Genomic DNA, 19,202 nt, shown 5'->3' with positions numbered 1-19,202 from the left:
AAGCCACCAGGCTTAAGCCAAGCCACCTCGGCTCTCCAACTGGTATCTTGCCTCATTTGCATTTGATATCAGCTTGAAACTGTAGCTCATCCATTTGTGCAGATCCCGGGATGCTGTGTAGCCGGGACCTTTCCCTGGAGTCTCTAAAGGAGGGGGTACTTTTTGGGAAAAAGTTAGTTCTAAAGTCGGGCATAAGGTATAAGGAGCTCTCTGGCTTGGGTAGAAACACTCCCTGGCCAGGTAAAGCATTCCAGGGAGGCACCAGCCATCAGACCGGAAGACTGAGGGGACCAAACTCTCAAGCAGAAACAAAAGCCAATGTTCCTGTAGGCCAGCCGGCCCTGCACATTCAGTTATTGGGGTAATTTGTGGCAAAGGAAAAGTATTTTGACATGTTTTTTGTGTAGTCTAGGGATTCCCCACTGGGAATTCAATTCTAGCTTAGTTCTCTGTAGCTAGAGCTGGACGGATTTTATAGTTTTCTAAAACTTGTATTTCTCTACAACTGTTTTTTCATTTTTAATATTTTTATCATGGTGAAATATACATAGGATAAAATGTACCATTTTGACCCTTTCCGAGTATACAATTCAGTGGCATTTAAGTACATTCACTTTGGTGTGGCACCCATCACCACCATCCATCTTCAGAACTTTCTCAGCCCCCCAAAGGGAAACTCCATGCCCATTAAACACTAACCCCTCATTCCCTTTTCCCCCAGTCCTTGGTGACCTCTATTCTACTTTCTTTCCCTGTGACTTTGACTACTCTACGTACCTCATGTAAATGGAACTGTACCCCATTTGTTCTTTTTTGTATTTCTTTTAAGAAGCCTCTAGAGGGGCGCCTGGGTGGCGCAGTCGGTTAAGCGTCCGACTTCAGCCAGGTCACGATCTTGCGGTCCGTGAGTTCGAGCCCCGCGTCGGGCTCTGGGCTGATGGCTCAGAGCCTGGAGCCTGTTTCCGATTCTGTATCTCCCTCTCTCTCTGCCCCTCCCCCGTTCATGCTCTGTCTCTCTCTGTCCCAAAAATAAATAAACGTTGAAAAAAAAAAAAAAAAAAAGAAGCCTCTAGAATGTAGCTGCTACTTCAGAGCCATGTCTGAGCAGGCCAGTCTACATGTGATAGGTCTGAGAAACAAGGGGTCTCTGTGTCCTTACAGGACGTACTGGGACTCACCCAGCTGAGGCCACCCTGGTGTGATGGGCTTTTGCAGATGCAAAGAGCCCTGTGGCTCTGTCCAGGTGGTTCCTGTCTAGACGCGGTGGCTGAGTCTGTATGGTGGCTTTGGTTTTCCCCGGTTCAGATGTTTGTATTTGACCAGAATCTGACACAATTTTTATACCTTTTTTAAAGCAGTACATACACATGGTAAAATACTCCAACTGTTCAAAAATCCTCTCTTCTGCTCCAGCCTCCAGCCCTTCCCCGACGAGGAGCTGTGGTTATCCACTTCTTGGGTATCTTTTGTAGGTATTCAATCCTTATGACTCGTGTGTGTGTGTGTGCGTGTGTGTGCGCGTGTGTGTGTGCGCGTGCGCCTAGCCCTGGAGTTCATCTAATAGAACGTTACAACTCTGGTTAAATCAGTACCCAGGACTTCACGTTTTTTGTGGCTATGTAAATGCTGTTTTCAGCTGAGTCATACAGTAGGCTGTGGTTACATCTTACTTCTTCACAGCTTTTTGATTGTCCTCAATTTAATAGTTTCCTTGCTTGTTAGTTTGCTTAATTTTCTAAGTGTCACTCTCATTTGTCCCTAAACTCTACAAACATCTCCTCTCAAAGTGATGCGATTACCAGGCCTGATCTTTTCCTAGGAGATGCCTGTCCTGTCCTTCTCCTGCTCCAGTCTGGACAGGTTGCTCCCCGGGTCTGGGGTGCAGCTCTGTCATCTTTACTCTTGTTCTGGGGGCCCTTGTTTCTCCTATTTCCTCCTGGAGCCCAGGTTCCGCACTGCCCCCAACCCCGCCTCTTGACTTTTACTCCTTCGCTTTGGCACAGAGCCCATCCTCCACCAGCATGGACCTTGCATGTCTGAAAATGCTATTGTGTTTTCTATCCTCACATTGAGGTAGTTTGTCTGGATACGGAACTCAAAAAGAATAATTTCCTGTTGTCATTTGGAAGTCATTGATATATTTCCTTTTTTGCCCCCAGATTTGTTCTTGAGAAGTGTGGTGGGGTTCTGATTCATTTGTGAATGACTCACTTTACTTCTCTCTGGAAGCTTCTGGACCTCCACTTTATCTTGGAGTTGTGACATCTCCTGATGAGAGATGGGTGGTCTTGGTGGGTCTTTTCTCTTCCACTGTGCTGCCCACCTACAGGCCTGGTTAAGAAAGACCTAGAATCCAGCCCTGGGGCATTTTCTTGAATTATGCTCTCCTTCCTGTGTTCTTTCTGGAACTCCTCTTACTCAGTTGTTGGAATGCCTAGATTGCTATTCTGAGCTCAGAGCCTTCGCTGGGGAGCCTCTAGAGACTGCGCCTGCTGTTTCCTTTAGGAAAGGGGAGAAGTTGGGGACAGCAACTCTTCTCCACCTCACCCCCCACCCTGCTCTCAGCATGGCAGCCTTTACTTGCATGTCTAGGAAGCAACATGTAGAATTATTTGTGGAAAATCTGGGTCTGGACTTGCTAATTAATGCAGGCACGTAACCCATCTCCCCAGGCGATTGCTGACCTCTTCCTGATACGAATGACTAAAGACAAAGTTTTGATCATGTTTCCTTTGAGCTCTCCTTTTCTCCTCCTGGTTGAATTTTCCTTCCTTGCTGGTTGGCTTAAGATGCTCCTAGACTTTTCATGCCCTTTGCGTCTGATTTCTGAAGTCCAAGCTGTGCTGCTAAACTATTACTTGCACCCAGTAGTTTCTCAGTCATCCCCCCACCCCACCCCCCCACTCACACAGGGGTACTTTGCATCCTTGGGCTGCCTTCCTCGGCCTTGCCCTGCATCCCTCTGTGGCCCTCACTTGCATTCTGGCTCCTGACTACCTAAGTCATGTGACAAGGCTGCTGCAACACTGGGCTTCTGGACCCTGAGCCAGAGCCAGGTCTTCAGAGGCACAGCCGTCCTCAGCCTATCAGATCTTATCATCAGTCCAGCTCCTGGGCCTGGCCTCAAGACAATGACTCCTCTTCTAAAATGAACCTGTGAAATATGTGGAAAGGACCCCCTCTTTGGTAGCCATGACCTTGTTTTTTGGTTTGTTGTATTTTTTTGTTTGTTGGTTTGTTTTTGAACTGCAAAGAAAACTAGACTGCTCAGCCATGCAGAATCTTCAAGAGCTCCTAGAAGCAGGTGCACCATTGAGCCCCTGGCTGATACTCATGCTGGTCCGGGCACCATTCTAGACACCTGCTTCTCTCCCTCTTTCTTCCTGCCACCATGACATCCAGGGAGATTTATTAGAGGAGGGTCAGCTAACCCCTTATTTGGAGATATTTGTCCTGTGAAGTCTCTTTCCATGTTCTCCCAGTGACCTCTAGACATTGTGACCTTCAGTCCTGCCCTAAAGCATGGAGAGATCTGGCCTTTCTTTGAAATCCCGAGTCCTCCCCAAGTCCAACTTCCATTCATCAGGTGCAATTCCAAAATTATATCACTCCCGCACAGGAGTGAGGGGAAAGGGGAAGGCAAAGTATTCTGAGTCAGTGGGGCACTGCTCAGATTGGCACATCAGAAAGTGCAGGTGACAGATGATAGTCACATTATTGGGCCTTGGGAACAGTAAGGAGGTAATATTAACCCAAGCAGCTCTGGTTCTCCTCATTCTGATTGACACCACTCTTTTTTTTTTTTTAATGTTTATTTATTTTTGAGACAGAGAGAGACAGAGCGCGAGCAGGGAGGGGCAGAGAGAGAGGGAGACACAGAATCGGAAGCAGGCTCCAGGCTCTGAGCAGTCAGCACAGAGCCCGACGCGGGGCTCGAACGTACGAACCACGAGATCATGATCTGAACCGAAGTACCAACTGAGCCACCCAGGGGCCCCTGATTGACACCATTCTTGATGTGTATTTTACTTACTCTTTATCAGAAGCTAAAAGGGAACTGCAACATGGTATCACTGGGGAGAAGTTGTAATTTAAAATGTTCTGTGTTTGTTCTGAAAACCATGTGTTCAAAACCGTGTGTTCAACCTCAAGTCCAAGGGGCTTTGCTGTGGCAAATTGGCTCCTGATGCCGCTGTGCTGTTTGTATATCCTGGCGGCTGCCACCTGTGGGCCGAGATGGCGTCCCCTCTGACCTTGCCAGCTTCCTGGTCTCTTTTAAGCATTAAGCTTCAGGCCTTGATGGGTTGAGGGATGGGTCTTATTTTGCTTTGGGATAAATAAGTTGTATCAGGGAACAAGCTACTAGAAAGGAAGATGGACCCCTCCACAGTTTTCTTCTTTACTTTCTTTCTCTAGCCACAGCCTGTGCTCTGTCTGATGAGCACAGTAGAAGAAATCAGTGCCTTTGGGTCAGTGAAGGTGTCCCCCCCTTTGAGAGCATTTGAGGGCATTTCAAACAGTTCCTCATGCCCTCACCCCTTCCCACACCCAGCTAAGGGCAGGTTTTGCCTAACTTCTTGTGTGTAAACATGTCTGAAGGGTGGAAAGCAGGATTCTGAAGCTCTTAGAGCTAAGGCCACCTGTTTATAGCAGATACTTTACAACATGTAGTGTTAAAACTATAGTATAAGGAAAACGAAAGAAAGGTGATCTATAATAAAATAATATGAATGTGAACATGTAGATGCCTGGCATGACCACTCCAGGAGAGATCATAGAATACACAGGGACTTGCACCCTGGCACGCCCCTCATGCACGTGGCAGCCGCAAATAGGGAGGTGCTGTCCGTGATGTGAGTCATGGCCAAGTTCCAAATAGGACAAAGGGATGGCAGCCCCCATTTTCAGGTAATTGCAGTCCTGGGTATTAGGTGGATATTAAGACCAGACAAATTCTTTGTGTGTCTATAAATGGAATTGGGTTCTAGTCTCAGAAAGTCATTTGGGTTATGGAACAGTTGCCCCTGGCCCCTAAAAACCATGGTGCCTCCTAGTTATTGTGCCCACATAAAGCAACCCTACAGGGGCTCCTGGGTGGCTCAGTCGGTTAAGTGTCCGACTTCGTCTCAGGTCATGATCTCGCGCTCCGTGGGTTCGAGCCCCGCATCGGGCTCTGTGCTGACAGCTCAGAGCCTGGAGCCTGTTTCAGAGTCTGTGTCTCCCTCTTTCTCTGACCCTCCCCTGTTCATGCTCTCTCTCTGTCTCAAAAATAAATAAATGTTAAAAAAAAAATTAAAAAAAAAAAAACCCTACAAATTTGCAGCAAAATGCCTTGATGGGGCAATACCCCAACATAGAGAACCCTGGTACAGAGCCTTCCATAGAAGGCAAGGGGAGGGACAGCATATGTGTTAGTCATGTTTCTTCAGAAAAAACAGAACCAAAGAAGGAATGAGAGAAAGTTATTTTAAGGAATTGGCTAATGTGATTGTGGGTGCTGGCAAATCTGAAACAGGCAGGGCATCAGCTGGAGACCGAGGGAAGAGTTGATATTATAGTCTTGAGTCCGAAAGCAGTTTAGAGGCAGAATTCCCTCTTCCTTGGAGGACCTCAGTCTTTGCTCATAAGTATGGCTCTCAGCTGGCTGGATGAGGCCCACCCGTGTTGTGAAGGGTAATCTTTACTCAGAGTCTACTGATTTAAATGTTAACCACATATGGGGCGCCTGCGTGGCTCAGTTAGTTGGGCCTCCGACTTCGTCTCAGGTCATGATCTCACAGTTTGTGGGTTCGAGCCCCGTGTCGGGCTGTGTGCTGACAGCTCGGAGCTTGGAGTCTGCTTTGGATTCTGTGTCTCATTCTCTCCACCCCTCCCCCACTTGTTCTCTGTCTCTCTCTATCTCTCAAAAATAAATAAATGTAAAAAAAAAAATTAAATGTTAACCACATCTGAAAAATACTTTCACAGAAACATCTAGAGTAATATTTGGCCAAATATCTAGATGCCATGACCTAGCCACGTTGACACAGAAGATTAACACTCAGAGCATATGATAAACAGGTTGAAGAATGTTCTGTTCCTATAGCAGAAACTCAAAGGGTATTCAGTGTAAATATCTCTATGTGTTTTCTTTGAAGCATAACCAGTGTGCAGCGTTCAGACAATGGTTCATATATCTGTAAGATGAAAATAAACAACGAAGAGATTGTGTCTGACCCCATCTACATCGAGGTGCAGGGTAAGTCCAGAGGCTACAGAGTGACCTGTATTTATTGCTTTGCATATAAAACTCTAGAGTTTAGCATGCTCATTTATAACTCTGTAATCAAACTTTGCAAATTCATAAGCACTGACATTTTATAAGGTGATCCTCTTTTTAGACTTCAGGTAATAATAAATAAATGGCGTGAATTCAATTCTCAAAGTTTTAGCTCTATCCTGAGCAATAGGGCTGAGATAAAAAACAGATTATGGACTCCTTTGTCCTCAGGTTATTTACAGTTTAGAAACCTGGAGACTTTTCTGGAAGCGATATGCATTCCATTATCCGGTTCTCAGTGCTGGCACCAGGTACCCTTCGCCTGGTCTAGGGATGATTGGCCTATTATTCAACATCGGTACATGTGGATGGTGAAGCCAGGAGGGTGAGTGGTTTTCCTGAACTGGGTCAGCAGCTCAATCTAGGACTTATTTTGGGCCCTAGGATTTGTCAGGTAGATGGTTCAGTGCAGTTCCATGATGTGACATAAGACGGGCTCAGTGTGGGTCCGAATGAGACGTCGACTAGAAGAAGGCGGTCTCTGCCCTCAAGGAACTTGAACTGCAGTAGGGGATGTGAGCTGATGGCTAGGTGAGCCCAGGTCCCAAGGCCCCGGGTCTTGGGGCGCACGCCTGGTTCTGCAATGGCGGTGCCTGTCGAGGAAGCCTTCAAGGAGGAAGCACCTCTATTCTCACCACAAGTTGTCATTCCTCACCAGCCCACGGGCTGCCTCCAGGGCCCTTGCATCTTGGCTTTCTGAGATACCCCTGCCAGCAGAAGCACCCAAACACCTTTCTTTTCTACTTTCTCCTGACCCGCTTCACCACAGGCTTTAGAAAAAACAAGTGGTTGGCTTTTCAGGGAAGTTCAACCAGAACTGTCCCACAAGGAAAGCCTCCTCTGCTACCCATCCTTTTGCAAACCTAAACCTCATACCCACTAATGCTGCAGGAGGCCTGAGGTGGGGAGGCCCCTCAGAGGAGTCTGTGTTAGCGCTCTGCTCTAGGCCCATCCCAGGCTGGACAGCTAATGCCTCCTCAGGGTTATGTCAGCACCAGCCCTAGGGGAAAGTGGGGGTGTGGAGGATGGTAGTGTTCCTACATTTGCTGTAAATGTTGGGAAAATGTTGAGAGGACATTTAACTTGTCAGAATCCCAACAAAATGCCCAGGGCAGGATCACATTAGGTCCAAATGGAGTTTTGCAAAACTTTGAAATAGGAATAAAGAAGCCCATTATGCCACTCCCACATCATTCCTTCTGGGACCAGATCTGTGAGTTCCCAATCCTCAAAGAACATGGTTTAAGTGCCTGAGGACGGTTAACTTGACTTGTTAATTTTTTAGCATATGCTCCAAGTACGTACTCACTGGCTTTCTCTGAGGTATTTCTAAAGTTCCCTTCCTTATGGCCTCGATTCTGAATAACAGTCAAAGATCTTAGGATTGGAAGTGTGTAACTGTGTCTACACTGTTATCATTAGAATGCACTTTGAAAAATGGCCAGCCCTGTATAAGCCCTGTGCAAGTGTACAGATGTTTAAATTCATTATCATTCATCTTAAAGGGACACACGCAGTGGATTGTCCTCAAAAACAGGTGGACCTATTACGTGGCTTTGTTTTCGCTCCATGTGTAATTTGGTAAGAAACACTGAAAAACGTGCCAGCCTGTCCCTGGAGTTGGAATAATGCCTGATTTCAACACCGCCAGGCCTCCCTTCTGGTAAAACCAGTTCTGAATCACCATCATAACCCCTTTGAGAAAGTGTCCTAGAAAGCCGGCTGGAGCTAGTTGGGTAAGAATTAGCTTCTATTCTTTCTCAGCCAACTTTCGAAGGTGCAAACTAGCCATTTCAGACCAGAGGTGGTATGTAAAGAAATCTATTGCCAAGTTCTAGAACAGTCTCCTTTCCCCTTGGGGCTCTGCCTTTGCTTGAAGATCTGAAACATTCTTTCACTGAACTCTTTCTCCGCAGGACTTCCTCACTTTACTAGACAGCCTGAGAGCATGAATGTCACAAGAAACACAGCCTTCAACCTCACCTGTCAGGCCGTGGGCCCTCCTGAGCCCGTCAACATTTTCTGGGTTCAGAACAGTAGCCGTGTTAATGAACAGCCAGAAAAATCCCCTTCTGTTCTAACTGTGCCTGGTAAGTCTGAGTCGTGTGACTTATTTACTGTTTCCTTTCTAATAGTGAGAGGGATCACAAGTTTGGTGACCACTGCCTTGCACTAGCAGCGGATAGAAGAGAATGAAACACAGGTGTGGCAGCTGAGGTGAGGGTACGTGGAAAAGAAACCCCGGGAGTGAGAATTCACAGGCCAGGGCTGGGAAGTGGGTGAATGCCCTGAAGGGTGTCTGTGGTTAAGTTAGCGAAGTGGCCGGAGTCCCTGAGCCCAGGCAGGGGGAGTCTTGCTCATACCTCCCATTGCAGCTGGCGCTTGGCTGGCCTGGCAGGCCATGCACTTCAGGAAACCACTTGACGAGAAGACCCCTGATGTGAGGTTTGACAGCAGGGAACCGCACAGGTCACGCGGCACTGCTGTGGGATGACTGAGTCATTGTGGATTGTGGCCACGCTGATGGTGGTCATCTTGATTCCCATCCGAATGGAAGTATCTCGGCTTCGTTCCCGTCACTTCCCTGACAAGGCTCTTGGAGTCAATGCCCTTGCTGTTTCCCGTGCTACGAAAGCCGGTGGACTCCTCTCTGGCTTCTCTCGTGGCATCTTTTCAGCAACATCTAGGAAGGGCACCACCCCCAAATCCTTCCTTTCTTCATGCAGTCAGCGACCATCTTGCCAGGGAGTGCTGTATCCCAGGGGCTCTTCTAGGTTCTGAGAACACAGGGGTGAACCTCTGGCAACAGTCTTCCTGGCTTCCTTCCCACCCCACTGCTTCTCCTCTGCCCTTGACAGGCGCATCCCTGGACCCACTTCTTTTTACCCTGAGACACTCCCGCCACCCTGGGAGAGTTCCTCTCTGTCCTTGGCTTCAATACTGTCTGTGCAACGGTGGCCTTGGGCTTTGTGTCCTGGCCCGGCCCTCTCTTCTGAGGTCCAGGCTCATGTATCCAAGTGCCTCCTTGGCATTTTCACTTGCTGGTACATAAGTATCTTAAAATGAAACTCCTGTTCCACCTCCTCTCCACACTCACTTTGCCCCAGAATTCCCCATCTTAGTAAATGGTATCATCATTGGCCCAGCCTTCCTCTTTCTCATTCTTCATGCCAAATGCATCAGCAAGTTCTGTCCATTCTGCTTCTACGGCGCATCCTGAATCTGTTTTCTCTCCTTCCCTGCTCCACACCGCTGCCAGCACCCTACCAGTGCAGTAAGTAGCTCCCTAACTGGTCTCTTCGCTTCCAGCCCTGTCCCCACTCCAATCCATCCTCCTCAGTGGCTGTCTTAGACTGTCGCTCAGACTCATTCCTGTCCCTGCCCATCGGCCCTGTGAGCTCTGGCCTCCGCCCGACTCTCCAACCCAACCCGACGCACCTTCTTCTCCCTGCTTATTAAGCACCGGTCATCCTGATTGTCTGTCATTTCCTCAGACACATTGCCCTCCTTCCTGCCTCAGGACCTTTGCATCCTTTCTTCTGTCTGCCTGCACTGTTCTGCCCTCTGCCCTCTGCCCCATGACACAACTCAAATATTACTTCTTCTGGGAAGCCTTTCCTGGTCATTCAACTATTTTTGGACCTTCCCACCTCTTTATGGACTCCCAGTCATGTGTTGCACTCGCCACAGTCTATAATCACCCCATTTATTTCTGTAGCTTCCTTGTCTGTCTTCTCAGAGAGTATATGCTCAGCAAGGACAAGGACTTTGTCTGTCCCAAGGCAGTGCCTGACTCATAGAAGCACTCACTGAATATTCATGGCAAGAATAGACCAGCAAATGAATGCCAGCCCCTCGGTTTTATCTCTGGATCATTTTCCTAACTCCTGACTCCACGAGGAATAGTATGGTTTTCTCTCCCTCCATCTGAATTATTTTTGAGTCTCCCCAAGAAGCTGATAATCAAACTACTTTTTAGTTTCAAAGTCAATTTGCAAAATACACCCCACCCCTTCTAGGATGGTAACTCTGAAGTCCTGTAAAGACATTTGTTTTTATTGAGGTGAAACTGACATACAGTTAAGTTGTGTAGAATTTAAATGCACAACTCAGTGAGTTTTGATAAATGTAGACGTGCATGTAACCACCCCTTCAATCAAGGCATAGAACATTGTCATCACCTTGGAATGCCCCTCAGGCTCCCTTCCCATCAGTCCCCACCTCTCATAGACAATGGTGTACTGATATCTGTCATCACGGATTAGTTTTGCTAGTTCTTTTTTTTTTTTTTTTTTTTTTTAATGTTTATTTACTTGTTTTGAGAGAGTGCACGCTAGCCGGGGAGAGGGAGAGAGAGAGAATCCCAAGCAGGCTCCTCGCTGTCAGCATAGAGCCCAACACGGGACTTGATCTCACGAACTATGAAATCATGACCTGAGCCGAAATCAAGAGTCGGATTACTTAACCAACTGAGCCACCCAGGCAGGCGCCCCTGTTTTGCTAGCTCTTGAACATTAAATAAATGGAGTCTCGAAGTGTATATTCTTTTGTCTCAGGCTTCTTTCCCTCAATGTGACATTTTTGGGATTCATCCGTGTTGTTGTAGGAGTACTTTGTGCTTACTGCTAATAGCGCTGTTACGGTATGGATATGCTACATTTTGTTTGTCTGTGTGGTGAACATTTGGGATGTTTACAGGAGTTGGCTATGATAAAGCAGCTACAGATACTTGTGTGCAAGTTTTTTGGGAGACATATGTTTTTATTTTGTTTTGGATAATACCTGGGAGAAGAATTGCTGGATCAAATACTAGGTATATGTTTAACTTTTAAAGAAACCACCAAACTGTGTTCTGAAGTTACACCAAGTTCTATTCCTAGCAACAGTGGATGAGCATTCCAGATGCCCTATCTACATCCTTGCCAGCATTTGCTATGGTTAGTTTTTTCATTTTAGACACCCTAGTGGATGTGAAATGGTAAATTTTCAATTTGCATTTTATTTCCCTAATGTCTAATATTAAATTCTATTTAGAAAAGATTTTAGCATTTTTTTCTTGTGCTTATAGACCAGTCATATATCCTCTAGGTGAAGTGTCACTTCGGGTCTTTTGCCTATTTTCATATAAATCTTAGAATCAGCTTGACAGTTTTGCAAGAGTCTGTTGTGATTTTGTTTGCAATTTTTTTTTTAACGTTTATTCATTTTTGAAAGACAGACAGTGTGAGTAGGGGAGGGATGGAGAGAGGGAGACACAGAATCCGAAGCAGGCTCCAGGCTCTGAACTGTCAGCACAGAGCCCAACGCGGGGCTTGACGTCACGGATTGCGAGATCATGACCTGAGCTGAAGTCGGACGCTTAACCGAGCCACCCAGGCACTCCGCAACTGTATTTTTTTTTAATTGTTTTTTTTTTTTTTTTTTTTTGAGAGAGAGGGAGAGTGCATGCGCATGGAGCGGGGGCTTAGGGGGCAGAGGGAGAGAAAGAATCTTAAGCAGTCTTCACACCCAGCATAGCGGGGCTCGATGTCACGACCATGAGATCATGACCTGAGCCAAAATCAAGAGTCAGATGCTTAACCAACTGAGCCAACCAGGCACTTCTGCAATTATACTGAATTTCTAGATCAATTTAGGGAGAGATCACATCTTAATAATATGGAGACTTCTGATCCCAGAACACACACTGTCCATTTATTTAGGTCTCCTTTAATTTCTCTCAGGAATTTTTTTTATAGTTTTTGATGTAGAGGTCTTATATGTCACTTGTTAAAGGGATTCTTAAATATTTTATGTTGCTGGTATTGCTAAGTAGCACATTTGATTTCATTTCCCAATTGTTTACTATTAGTATATAGAAAATAAATGGATTTATGTATGTGGATCTTATATCCTACAACCTTGTGACATTGATGTATTAATTCTAAGAGGGCTTTATTGTTGTTGTTTTGTAGATTCCTTGGATTTTCTATGTAGACATGTCACCTGCAAGTAGAGAGAGTTTTACTTCTATCTGTCCAATCCTTGTCTTTTTATCTCTGTCCCTTTCCTTATTTTAGTGGCCAAGACTCCAGCACAATGCCGAATAAAAGTGGGGAGAGTGGATGTGTCTGTCCCAGTCACCAAGTATGAAATAAACTATGGGTTTGGGACAATGCCTTTCACTAGGTTGAAGATGTTTCTTTCTATTCTCAGTTTGCCAAAAATTGTATTTTTTTATCATATGATCATAAGAACTCAGGAAATATTTACAATACTTAATGATTACAGTTTTGTTACAAGACATACGTCTTGGGTGATATCTGGGAGGGTCCTCAATGCAGAGCTTCTGTGCCCTCTCCTCTTTGAATTAGGGTGTTTCACCCTCCTGGCACATCCAGGAAAAGGCCACTCTACTAAGCTTTGGGGAGCAGATTTTTTTTTGTGGAGGTTTCCTTACATAGGCACTTCTGATTAGATCACTGGCCATGTGGGGGCACTTGGGTGACTCAGTTGGTTGAACATCCGACTTCAGCTCAGGTCATGATCTCATGGTTTGTGGGTTCGAGCCCCACATTGGGCTCTGTGCTGACAGCTCAGAGCCTGCAGCCTGCTCCAGATTCTTTGTCTCCCTGTCTCCCTACCCCTCCCCTGCTTGCCCTCTGTCTGTCTGTCTCTCTCTCTCAAAAATAAACAAACATTTAAAAAAAAAAAAAAAGAAAGAAAGAAAGCCTAAACCATTGGCCATGTGATTGAACACAATCTCCAGACTCCTCAACCCTCTTATCACATGGCTGGTCATTCTCTTGACCAGTTTCTGTAGGGGCCAATTGTGAGTCACCTCATTAGTGTAACAAAGCCACTCCTGTCACTCAGGAAATTATAAGGGACAAAAGCTAAATTCCTTATTGTACAAAAATGCTTATGAGGGAAATGGGCTGTAATTTTGTTTTTGTAGTGTCAGATTCTGGTATCAGGGTATTGTTGACCTCATAAAACTAGTTAGGAAGTATCCCCACCATCTCTATTTTCTGAGAGAGTTTAGTGATGTTGGTGTTGTTTTGAATATTTATTTTATTTTTGAGAGAAAGAGAGAAACAGAGCATGAGCAGGGGAGGGGCAAAGAGAGAGGGAGACACAGACCTCTAAGTGGGCTCCATGCTCCGTGCTGTCAGCACAGAGCCTGATGCGGAGCTCGAACTCATGAACGGTGAGATCATGACCTGAGCCGAAGTCAGGTGCTTAACCAACGGAGCCACCCAGGTGCCCCGGAGTTGTTTTGAAAAGACACGCATAAGTTCAGTGGAGGCCGCGGTGATGTGTTTTGGACACAATATTCTTGGTAATGCAGTTTGCATGACTTTTTTGATGAAGGCTAATAGTTTGAGGTTAACTGAAATCCTTAGGTCTTTTATCTCATCAGTTACTCCAAAGTCAAAGCTCTCCTGGTTCTTTTTTTTTTTTTTTTTTTTAATGTTTATTTATTTATTTTGAGAGAGCGAGAGAGAAAGAGACAGAGAGAGAGAATCCCAAGCAGGCTCCAGGCTGCCAGCACAGAGCCTGATGCGGCGCTTGAACTCAGGAACTGTGAGATCATGATCTGAATGGAAATCAAGAGTCAGATGCCTCAGGGTGCCCGGGTGGCTCAGTCCGTTGAGCGTCCGACTTTGGCCCAGGCCATGATCTCACAGTTTGTGAGTTCGAGCCCTGCGTCGGGCTCTGTGCTGACAGCTCAGAGCCTAGAGCCTGTTTCAGATTCTGTGCCTCCCTCTCTCTCTGCCCCATCCCCACTCATGCTCTGTCTCTCTCTGTCTTAAAAATAAATAAAACATTTAAAAAAAAAATTTTTTTAAGAGTCAGATGCCTAACCAACTGAGGCACCTAGGTGCCCCAGAGCTCTCCTATTTCTTGTGTATATATTATTTTTGGAATTTCAGCCTGCCATTTATCCTTACAAAAATTTAAGCCATTGACTCAGCCCACTGAGGCCATTTGGAACCTCATTTCCCTCGTTGGTTAACAAATCATCCCCCTGCTTTGTGCCAGCTGCCGTTTGTGTCTCTTTCAAGTTGTTGATGAAAATCTAGATTTTATTCTAACCAAGGGCAGAGTCCAGTGGTCTGTTGATAAAGCCAGCCTCTGAGTTGACATCAGTTCATTAAATCAACTTTCTTGGCCACTGTTTAACCACTAGTAAATCTGCTTGGTTTTCTTTTTCACCCCATTTATTTCTGCAACTTATCTTCTGAGATGTTCTCGATACCTTGGGCTAATAACTATCACAGAATGTCTGGAAACCAGCTTGGAATTCATCTTGAAATCAGACCTGATTTGTTGGTGAGCCTAACTCCTAGATGTGACAGTTTTCTGCATTCTTACAGGCACCAGTTTGATAGCCCTCTCTCCCCCCCCATTTTTTTATAATGTTTATTTATTTTTGAGAGAGAGAGAGGGTGCATGTGGGGAGGGGGAGAGGCAGAGAGGGAGACAGAAGATCAGAAGCAAGCGCTGTGCTGACAGCAGAGAGCCTGATGTGGGGCTTGAACCCAGGAACTGTGAGATCATGACCTGAGCCAAAGTCAGATAGTTAACTGACTGAGCCACTCAGGCGCCCGTTGATAGCCCTGTCTTAAGTTTTGCTATGGATTTCTCTCTCTCAGTGATCCTGTCCTTACCAGGATCAGTAGCATTTGATGAAACTAGGGACAAAATCTATCTCTGTTCCTCTGCAACTTTTCCTCGTTTGTGTTTTCTTAGAAAGTAGAAGTGTGTTTCTGCAATAATATCTGCAAAATCTTTTTCATATCCAAGGCCGTATATAATTTGTCTCTGATGGGAGACCTGATTTATTTCTAAATGGTGGTATACTCTTAGAACTACAACCTATCTTGGGTTTCAAGTTCACTACAATTTTTATTTTACTTTTTTTTAACTTGAAGATTTTTTTTCTTTGGTAGAGAAGATAGGAGTAAAATAGAAATAGAGCAGTTTGGGGGCACCTGGGTGGCTCAGTCGGTTAAACGTCCGACTTCAGCTCAGGTCACAATCTCGCGGTCCCTGAGTTCGAGCCCCGCGTCGGGCTCTGGGCTGATGGCTCAGAGCCTGGAGCCTGCTTCCCATTCTGTGTCTCCCTCTCTCTCTGCCCCTCCCCCGTTCATGCTCTGTCTCTCTCTGTCCCAAAAATAAATAAACGTTAAAAAAAAAAAAAAGAAATAGAGCAGTTTGTAGCCTAATAGTGTGTTTTTAAAAATGACATGGAACTGTTAAGCTACATATGTGATTAACTTACATAGAACTACATGCATGCACACGCACACACGCGCGCGCGCACACACACACACACACACACACACACAAACGAGTCTATGTATGATTGGTAAAATCTAAGTAAGCTTTGTGGATAGTACGAATGTCAATTTCGTGGTTTCGACAATGTGCTATGGTTATATAAGATGTTAACATTGGGGAGGTAGGGTGAAGGATACATGAAACTTCTCCCTATATTTCTTTAAATTTTTTTTAACGTTTATTCATTTTTGAGAGACAGAGATAGCATGAGTGGGGGAGGGACAGAGAGAGAGGGAGACACAGAATCTGAAGCAGGCTCCAGGTTCTGAGCCTGATGCAGGGCTCGAACTCAAACCGGGAGATCATGACCTGAGCCGAAGTTAGATGCTTAACCAACTGAGCCACTCAGGTGCCCCAACTTCCCCCCTATATTTCTTTACACCTTTCTGTGAATCCATAATTACTTCAAAATGAAAAGATTTTTAACTTTATTTTACATAACTATTAAATGCTTCCATGTTTAAAATGTAGAAAATTCAGAAAGTATTTTTACATCTCATTACACATTTATAATTATGACGAAAACACTGGTGTGTTTCCTTTCAAACTTCTTCTGTGAATATATACCCTTGGGTGGATGTAAGTATATAAATTATTTTCCTTCAAATTGGAGTGATAAGACACGTGCAGATTAATTTCAGCCTTTTTGTTACACAAGTAATGTGTGAACACATGTTCATTGTAAGACATTCAAACCATGGTTACATACCAAAGCAAAATGGTCAAGTCTCCCTTGAATCTCCACACTTTCACTCTCCATACAGATGTCACACACAATGTGAGCCATTGGTTCACTTCCTTCTAGGCCTTTCTCCCTTAAGTATACTCACATATGTACATATACACATAGATAGATCACCAAGACTTGTAGATCTTTCCATGTAGGTACTCATGGGCCTCTCAATGTTTATGGCAGTTGCCTCAGTGCATGAATGGACCATAATTTATTTAACTACTCCCTTGTTGATGAGCATGGAGGTTGTTTTATTCTGGCGGTGGTTGTTGTTGCTGTTACTTATGTGGACATCCGTGTACCCATATATATTTCTTTTCTGAAAACCTTTCTGGACACCCTGTCCTTGTCTGTGTATCCACAGTGCCTCTTCCATAACACTTGCACCTCCTCCCACATGGAAGCACAGCCATCTACATGTCTCCCCACCCCAAATTATTAATTAGTGTGATTTTTTTTTTTTATTTTTTTTTTTTAAAATTTTTTTTTTTTCAACGTTTTTTTATTTATTTTTGGGACAGAGAGAGACAGAGCATGAACAGGGGAGGGGCAGAGAGAGAGGGAGACACAGAATCGGAAACAGGCTCCAGGCTCCGAGCCATCAGCCCAGAGCCTGACGCGGGGCTCGAACTCACGGACCGCGAGATCGTGACCTGGCTGAAGTCGGACGCTTAACCGACTGCGCCACCCAGGCGCCCCTAATTAGTGTGATTATTACATATTAGTTATTAGTTATCTCAGCACCATCACCCAACATAGCGCCTGGCACATCAGAACTGTGTGAATGAATGAGTCAACTAATGAACAAACATGTGAACAAACAGACTCTGAGTCAGAGATCCCTTCACTGGGACAAAGGAACATTGTCATAATGAAGTAACTTGTATTTGCATGATGGCTTTTGCACTTATATACTCCTTCTCATCTCTTCTCATTTATATTTCTAACCAGTTCTGTGATATTAATAGAGCAGATTTTTTTTTACACCCATTTTGTAGACACAAAGGGCTTAAGGAAGTCCAGGGAGAAAGGTCCAACAGTGTGGGCTTCCCACCATGGGGCTGGTGCTGGACACATCAAGTTCCATCAAATCAGCTCTATCTGTGGACCAGTCCCAAGCAGCTGAATTTTGTAACATTGTAAAAGAACTACATAAAACAGTCTTCTTCTTCTTTACATCTGTGTTTAATTTTGAGGACACTTTAGTAATATCTGAATCTATCTCAAAAGTTCATGTTGGGGAACGAGGTGCCATCCTGACCAGAGATGTGTGGGGAGTTTTATGCTTCACATGCTGATGCAAAACCGCGTTTGCAGGGAGAGGCCGTTGTATTTTGAAATTAACTCAAGTAAACTTTCCCAAGCCCTTCTACAAAGAGAGTGCTAAGTAGATAAGTGGTTTAAAGAGTCTTGATTGTTGATACTTGCTTTGAGCAAGCACATTCGTGAACAAGAAGGCCATGTGCTTTTTCCCTCTTGATTCCACTTGTTTCCTGCCCCCCTCTATGACGTAAGAGCTGTCTTTAAGAGACATGAGCGAGGAAGTACTTTGTCTAAAGGGCATTATTCTGAGTCAACAAAGTCAATCTCAAAGGTTACACGCTGTATGATTCCATTTATATGACATTCTCAAAATGACAAACTTACAGTGATGACTCTAGTCAGGGATTAGCTTGGGTAGGATGTTCCTAAAGCATGAGGGAGCACTTTTTTTTGGTGTTGAAGCAATTCTGTAATTATATACAAATCTGTACCTGTAATAAAATTTCATGGAACTCTATACCAGAACCCTTCCCCCCAATAAAACAGAACAAAAATTGGTAAAATCTGAATACAGTCTGTATTTGGGTGAATAGTATTGTACTAAAGTCACTTTCCTGGTTTTGGTCATTGTACTATCATTATGTAAGATCTTATCATTAAGGGAAGCTGGTGAAGGGTGTACAAGAACTCTGTACTATTTCTGCTGAAATAGGAAATAAATTGTACTATCTCTTATAAATTGAAAATAATTTCAAAGTTTTATTTTTATTTATTTTTAATTTTTAAAAAATGTTTATTTGTTTTTGAGAGACAGAGAGAGACAGAGCACAAGCAGTGGAGGGGCAGAGAGAGAGGGAGACACAGAATCCAAAGCAGGCTCCAGGCCCTGAGCTGTCAGCACAGAGCCCGACATGGGGCTTGAACTCACGAGCTGTGAGATCATGACCTGAGCTGAAGTCAGACGCTCAACCAACTGAGCCACCCAGGGTCCCCAAAGTTTTGTTTTTAAAAAGCACTTTGTCTTGGGCAAAACCCAATCCCAAAATAAAGAACAGAACTGCCAAAGGTTTTGCTGTATGGTATTTAATGGCAGAGTGCATTGTAGGTTAGTGGTTGGGATTCCTAGCTATGACATATGCTAATACTGCTTCACTGTTGTGTGTCCCTAGGCAAATTATTCTACTTTCTTCTCTAACACAGGGTAATAACAGTGTCTACCTCATAGAACATTTATGAGAATTCAGTGAAATAATGAGGGTAAGGCCCTTGGTACAGGGGCAACCTACAGGAATAACTCAAATGTTACCTGTTACAAAAATTTTTACATGAGTGGTTACTCTCTCATTATATGCAGTGGTTACTATCTCGTCAATTCGGAGTTACCTTTCTGTCAAGAGTGGTGGACTTCTGCTGGTCTGTCTGGTTTTTATTTTTTAAAAATACTCATTTCATTTTTAAATCCACATTTAGGTAACAGCTAAGGCAGCTTTAGGTTTTAGTGGGATAGAGTTAATAGTATTCATTGTAATAATAATAGTAAATAAATTCTAAAATAACTAC

General features: G+C 44.5%; 1 protein-coding gene across 1 annotated transcript in view; it reads left to right on the top strand.

Annotated features, from left to right (window-relative positions):
• The window catches only part of MERTK (MER proto-oncogene, tyrosine kinase), a 112,524-nt gene that overhangs the window by 32,423 nt on the left and 60,899 nt on the right, over window positions 1–19,202 (top strand). Inside the window, 2 exon segments of the mRNA XM_030311141.2 lie at window positions 6,138–6,238; window positions 8,236–8,409. Of these exon segments, the coding sequence (XP_030167001.1) occupies window positions 6,138–6,238; window positions 8,236–8,409 (275 nt within the window).

The sequence above is a fragment of the Lynx canadensis genome, chromosome A3 (assembly GCF_007474595.2).
Source record: "Lynx canadensis isolate LIC74 chromosome A3, mLynCan4.pri.v2, whole genome shotgun sequence".
In the NCBI taxonomy this organism is placed as follows: Eukaryota; Metazoa; Chordata; class Mammalia; order Carnivora; family Felidae; genus Lynx; species Lynx canadensis.
Note: the sequence above shows the minus strand (reverse complement) of the source record. Positions and strands in the feature narration are given on the sequence as shown.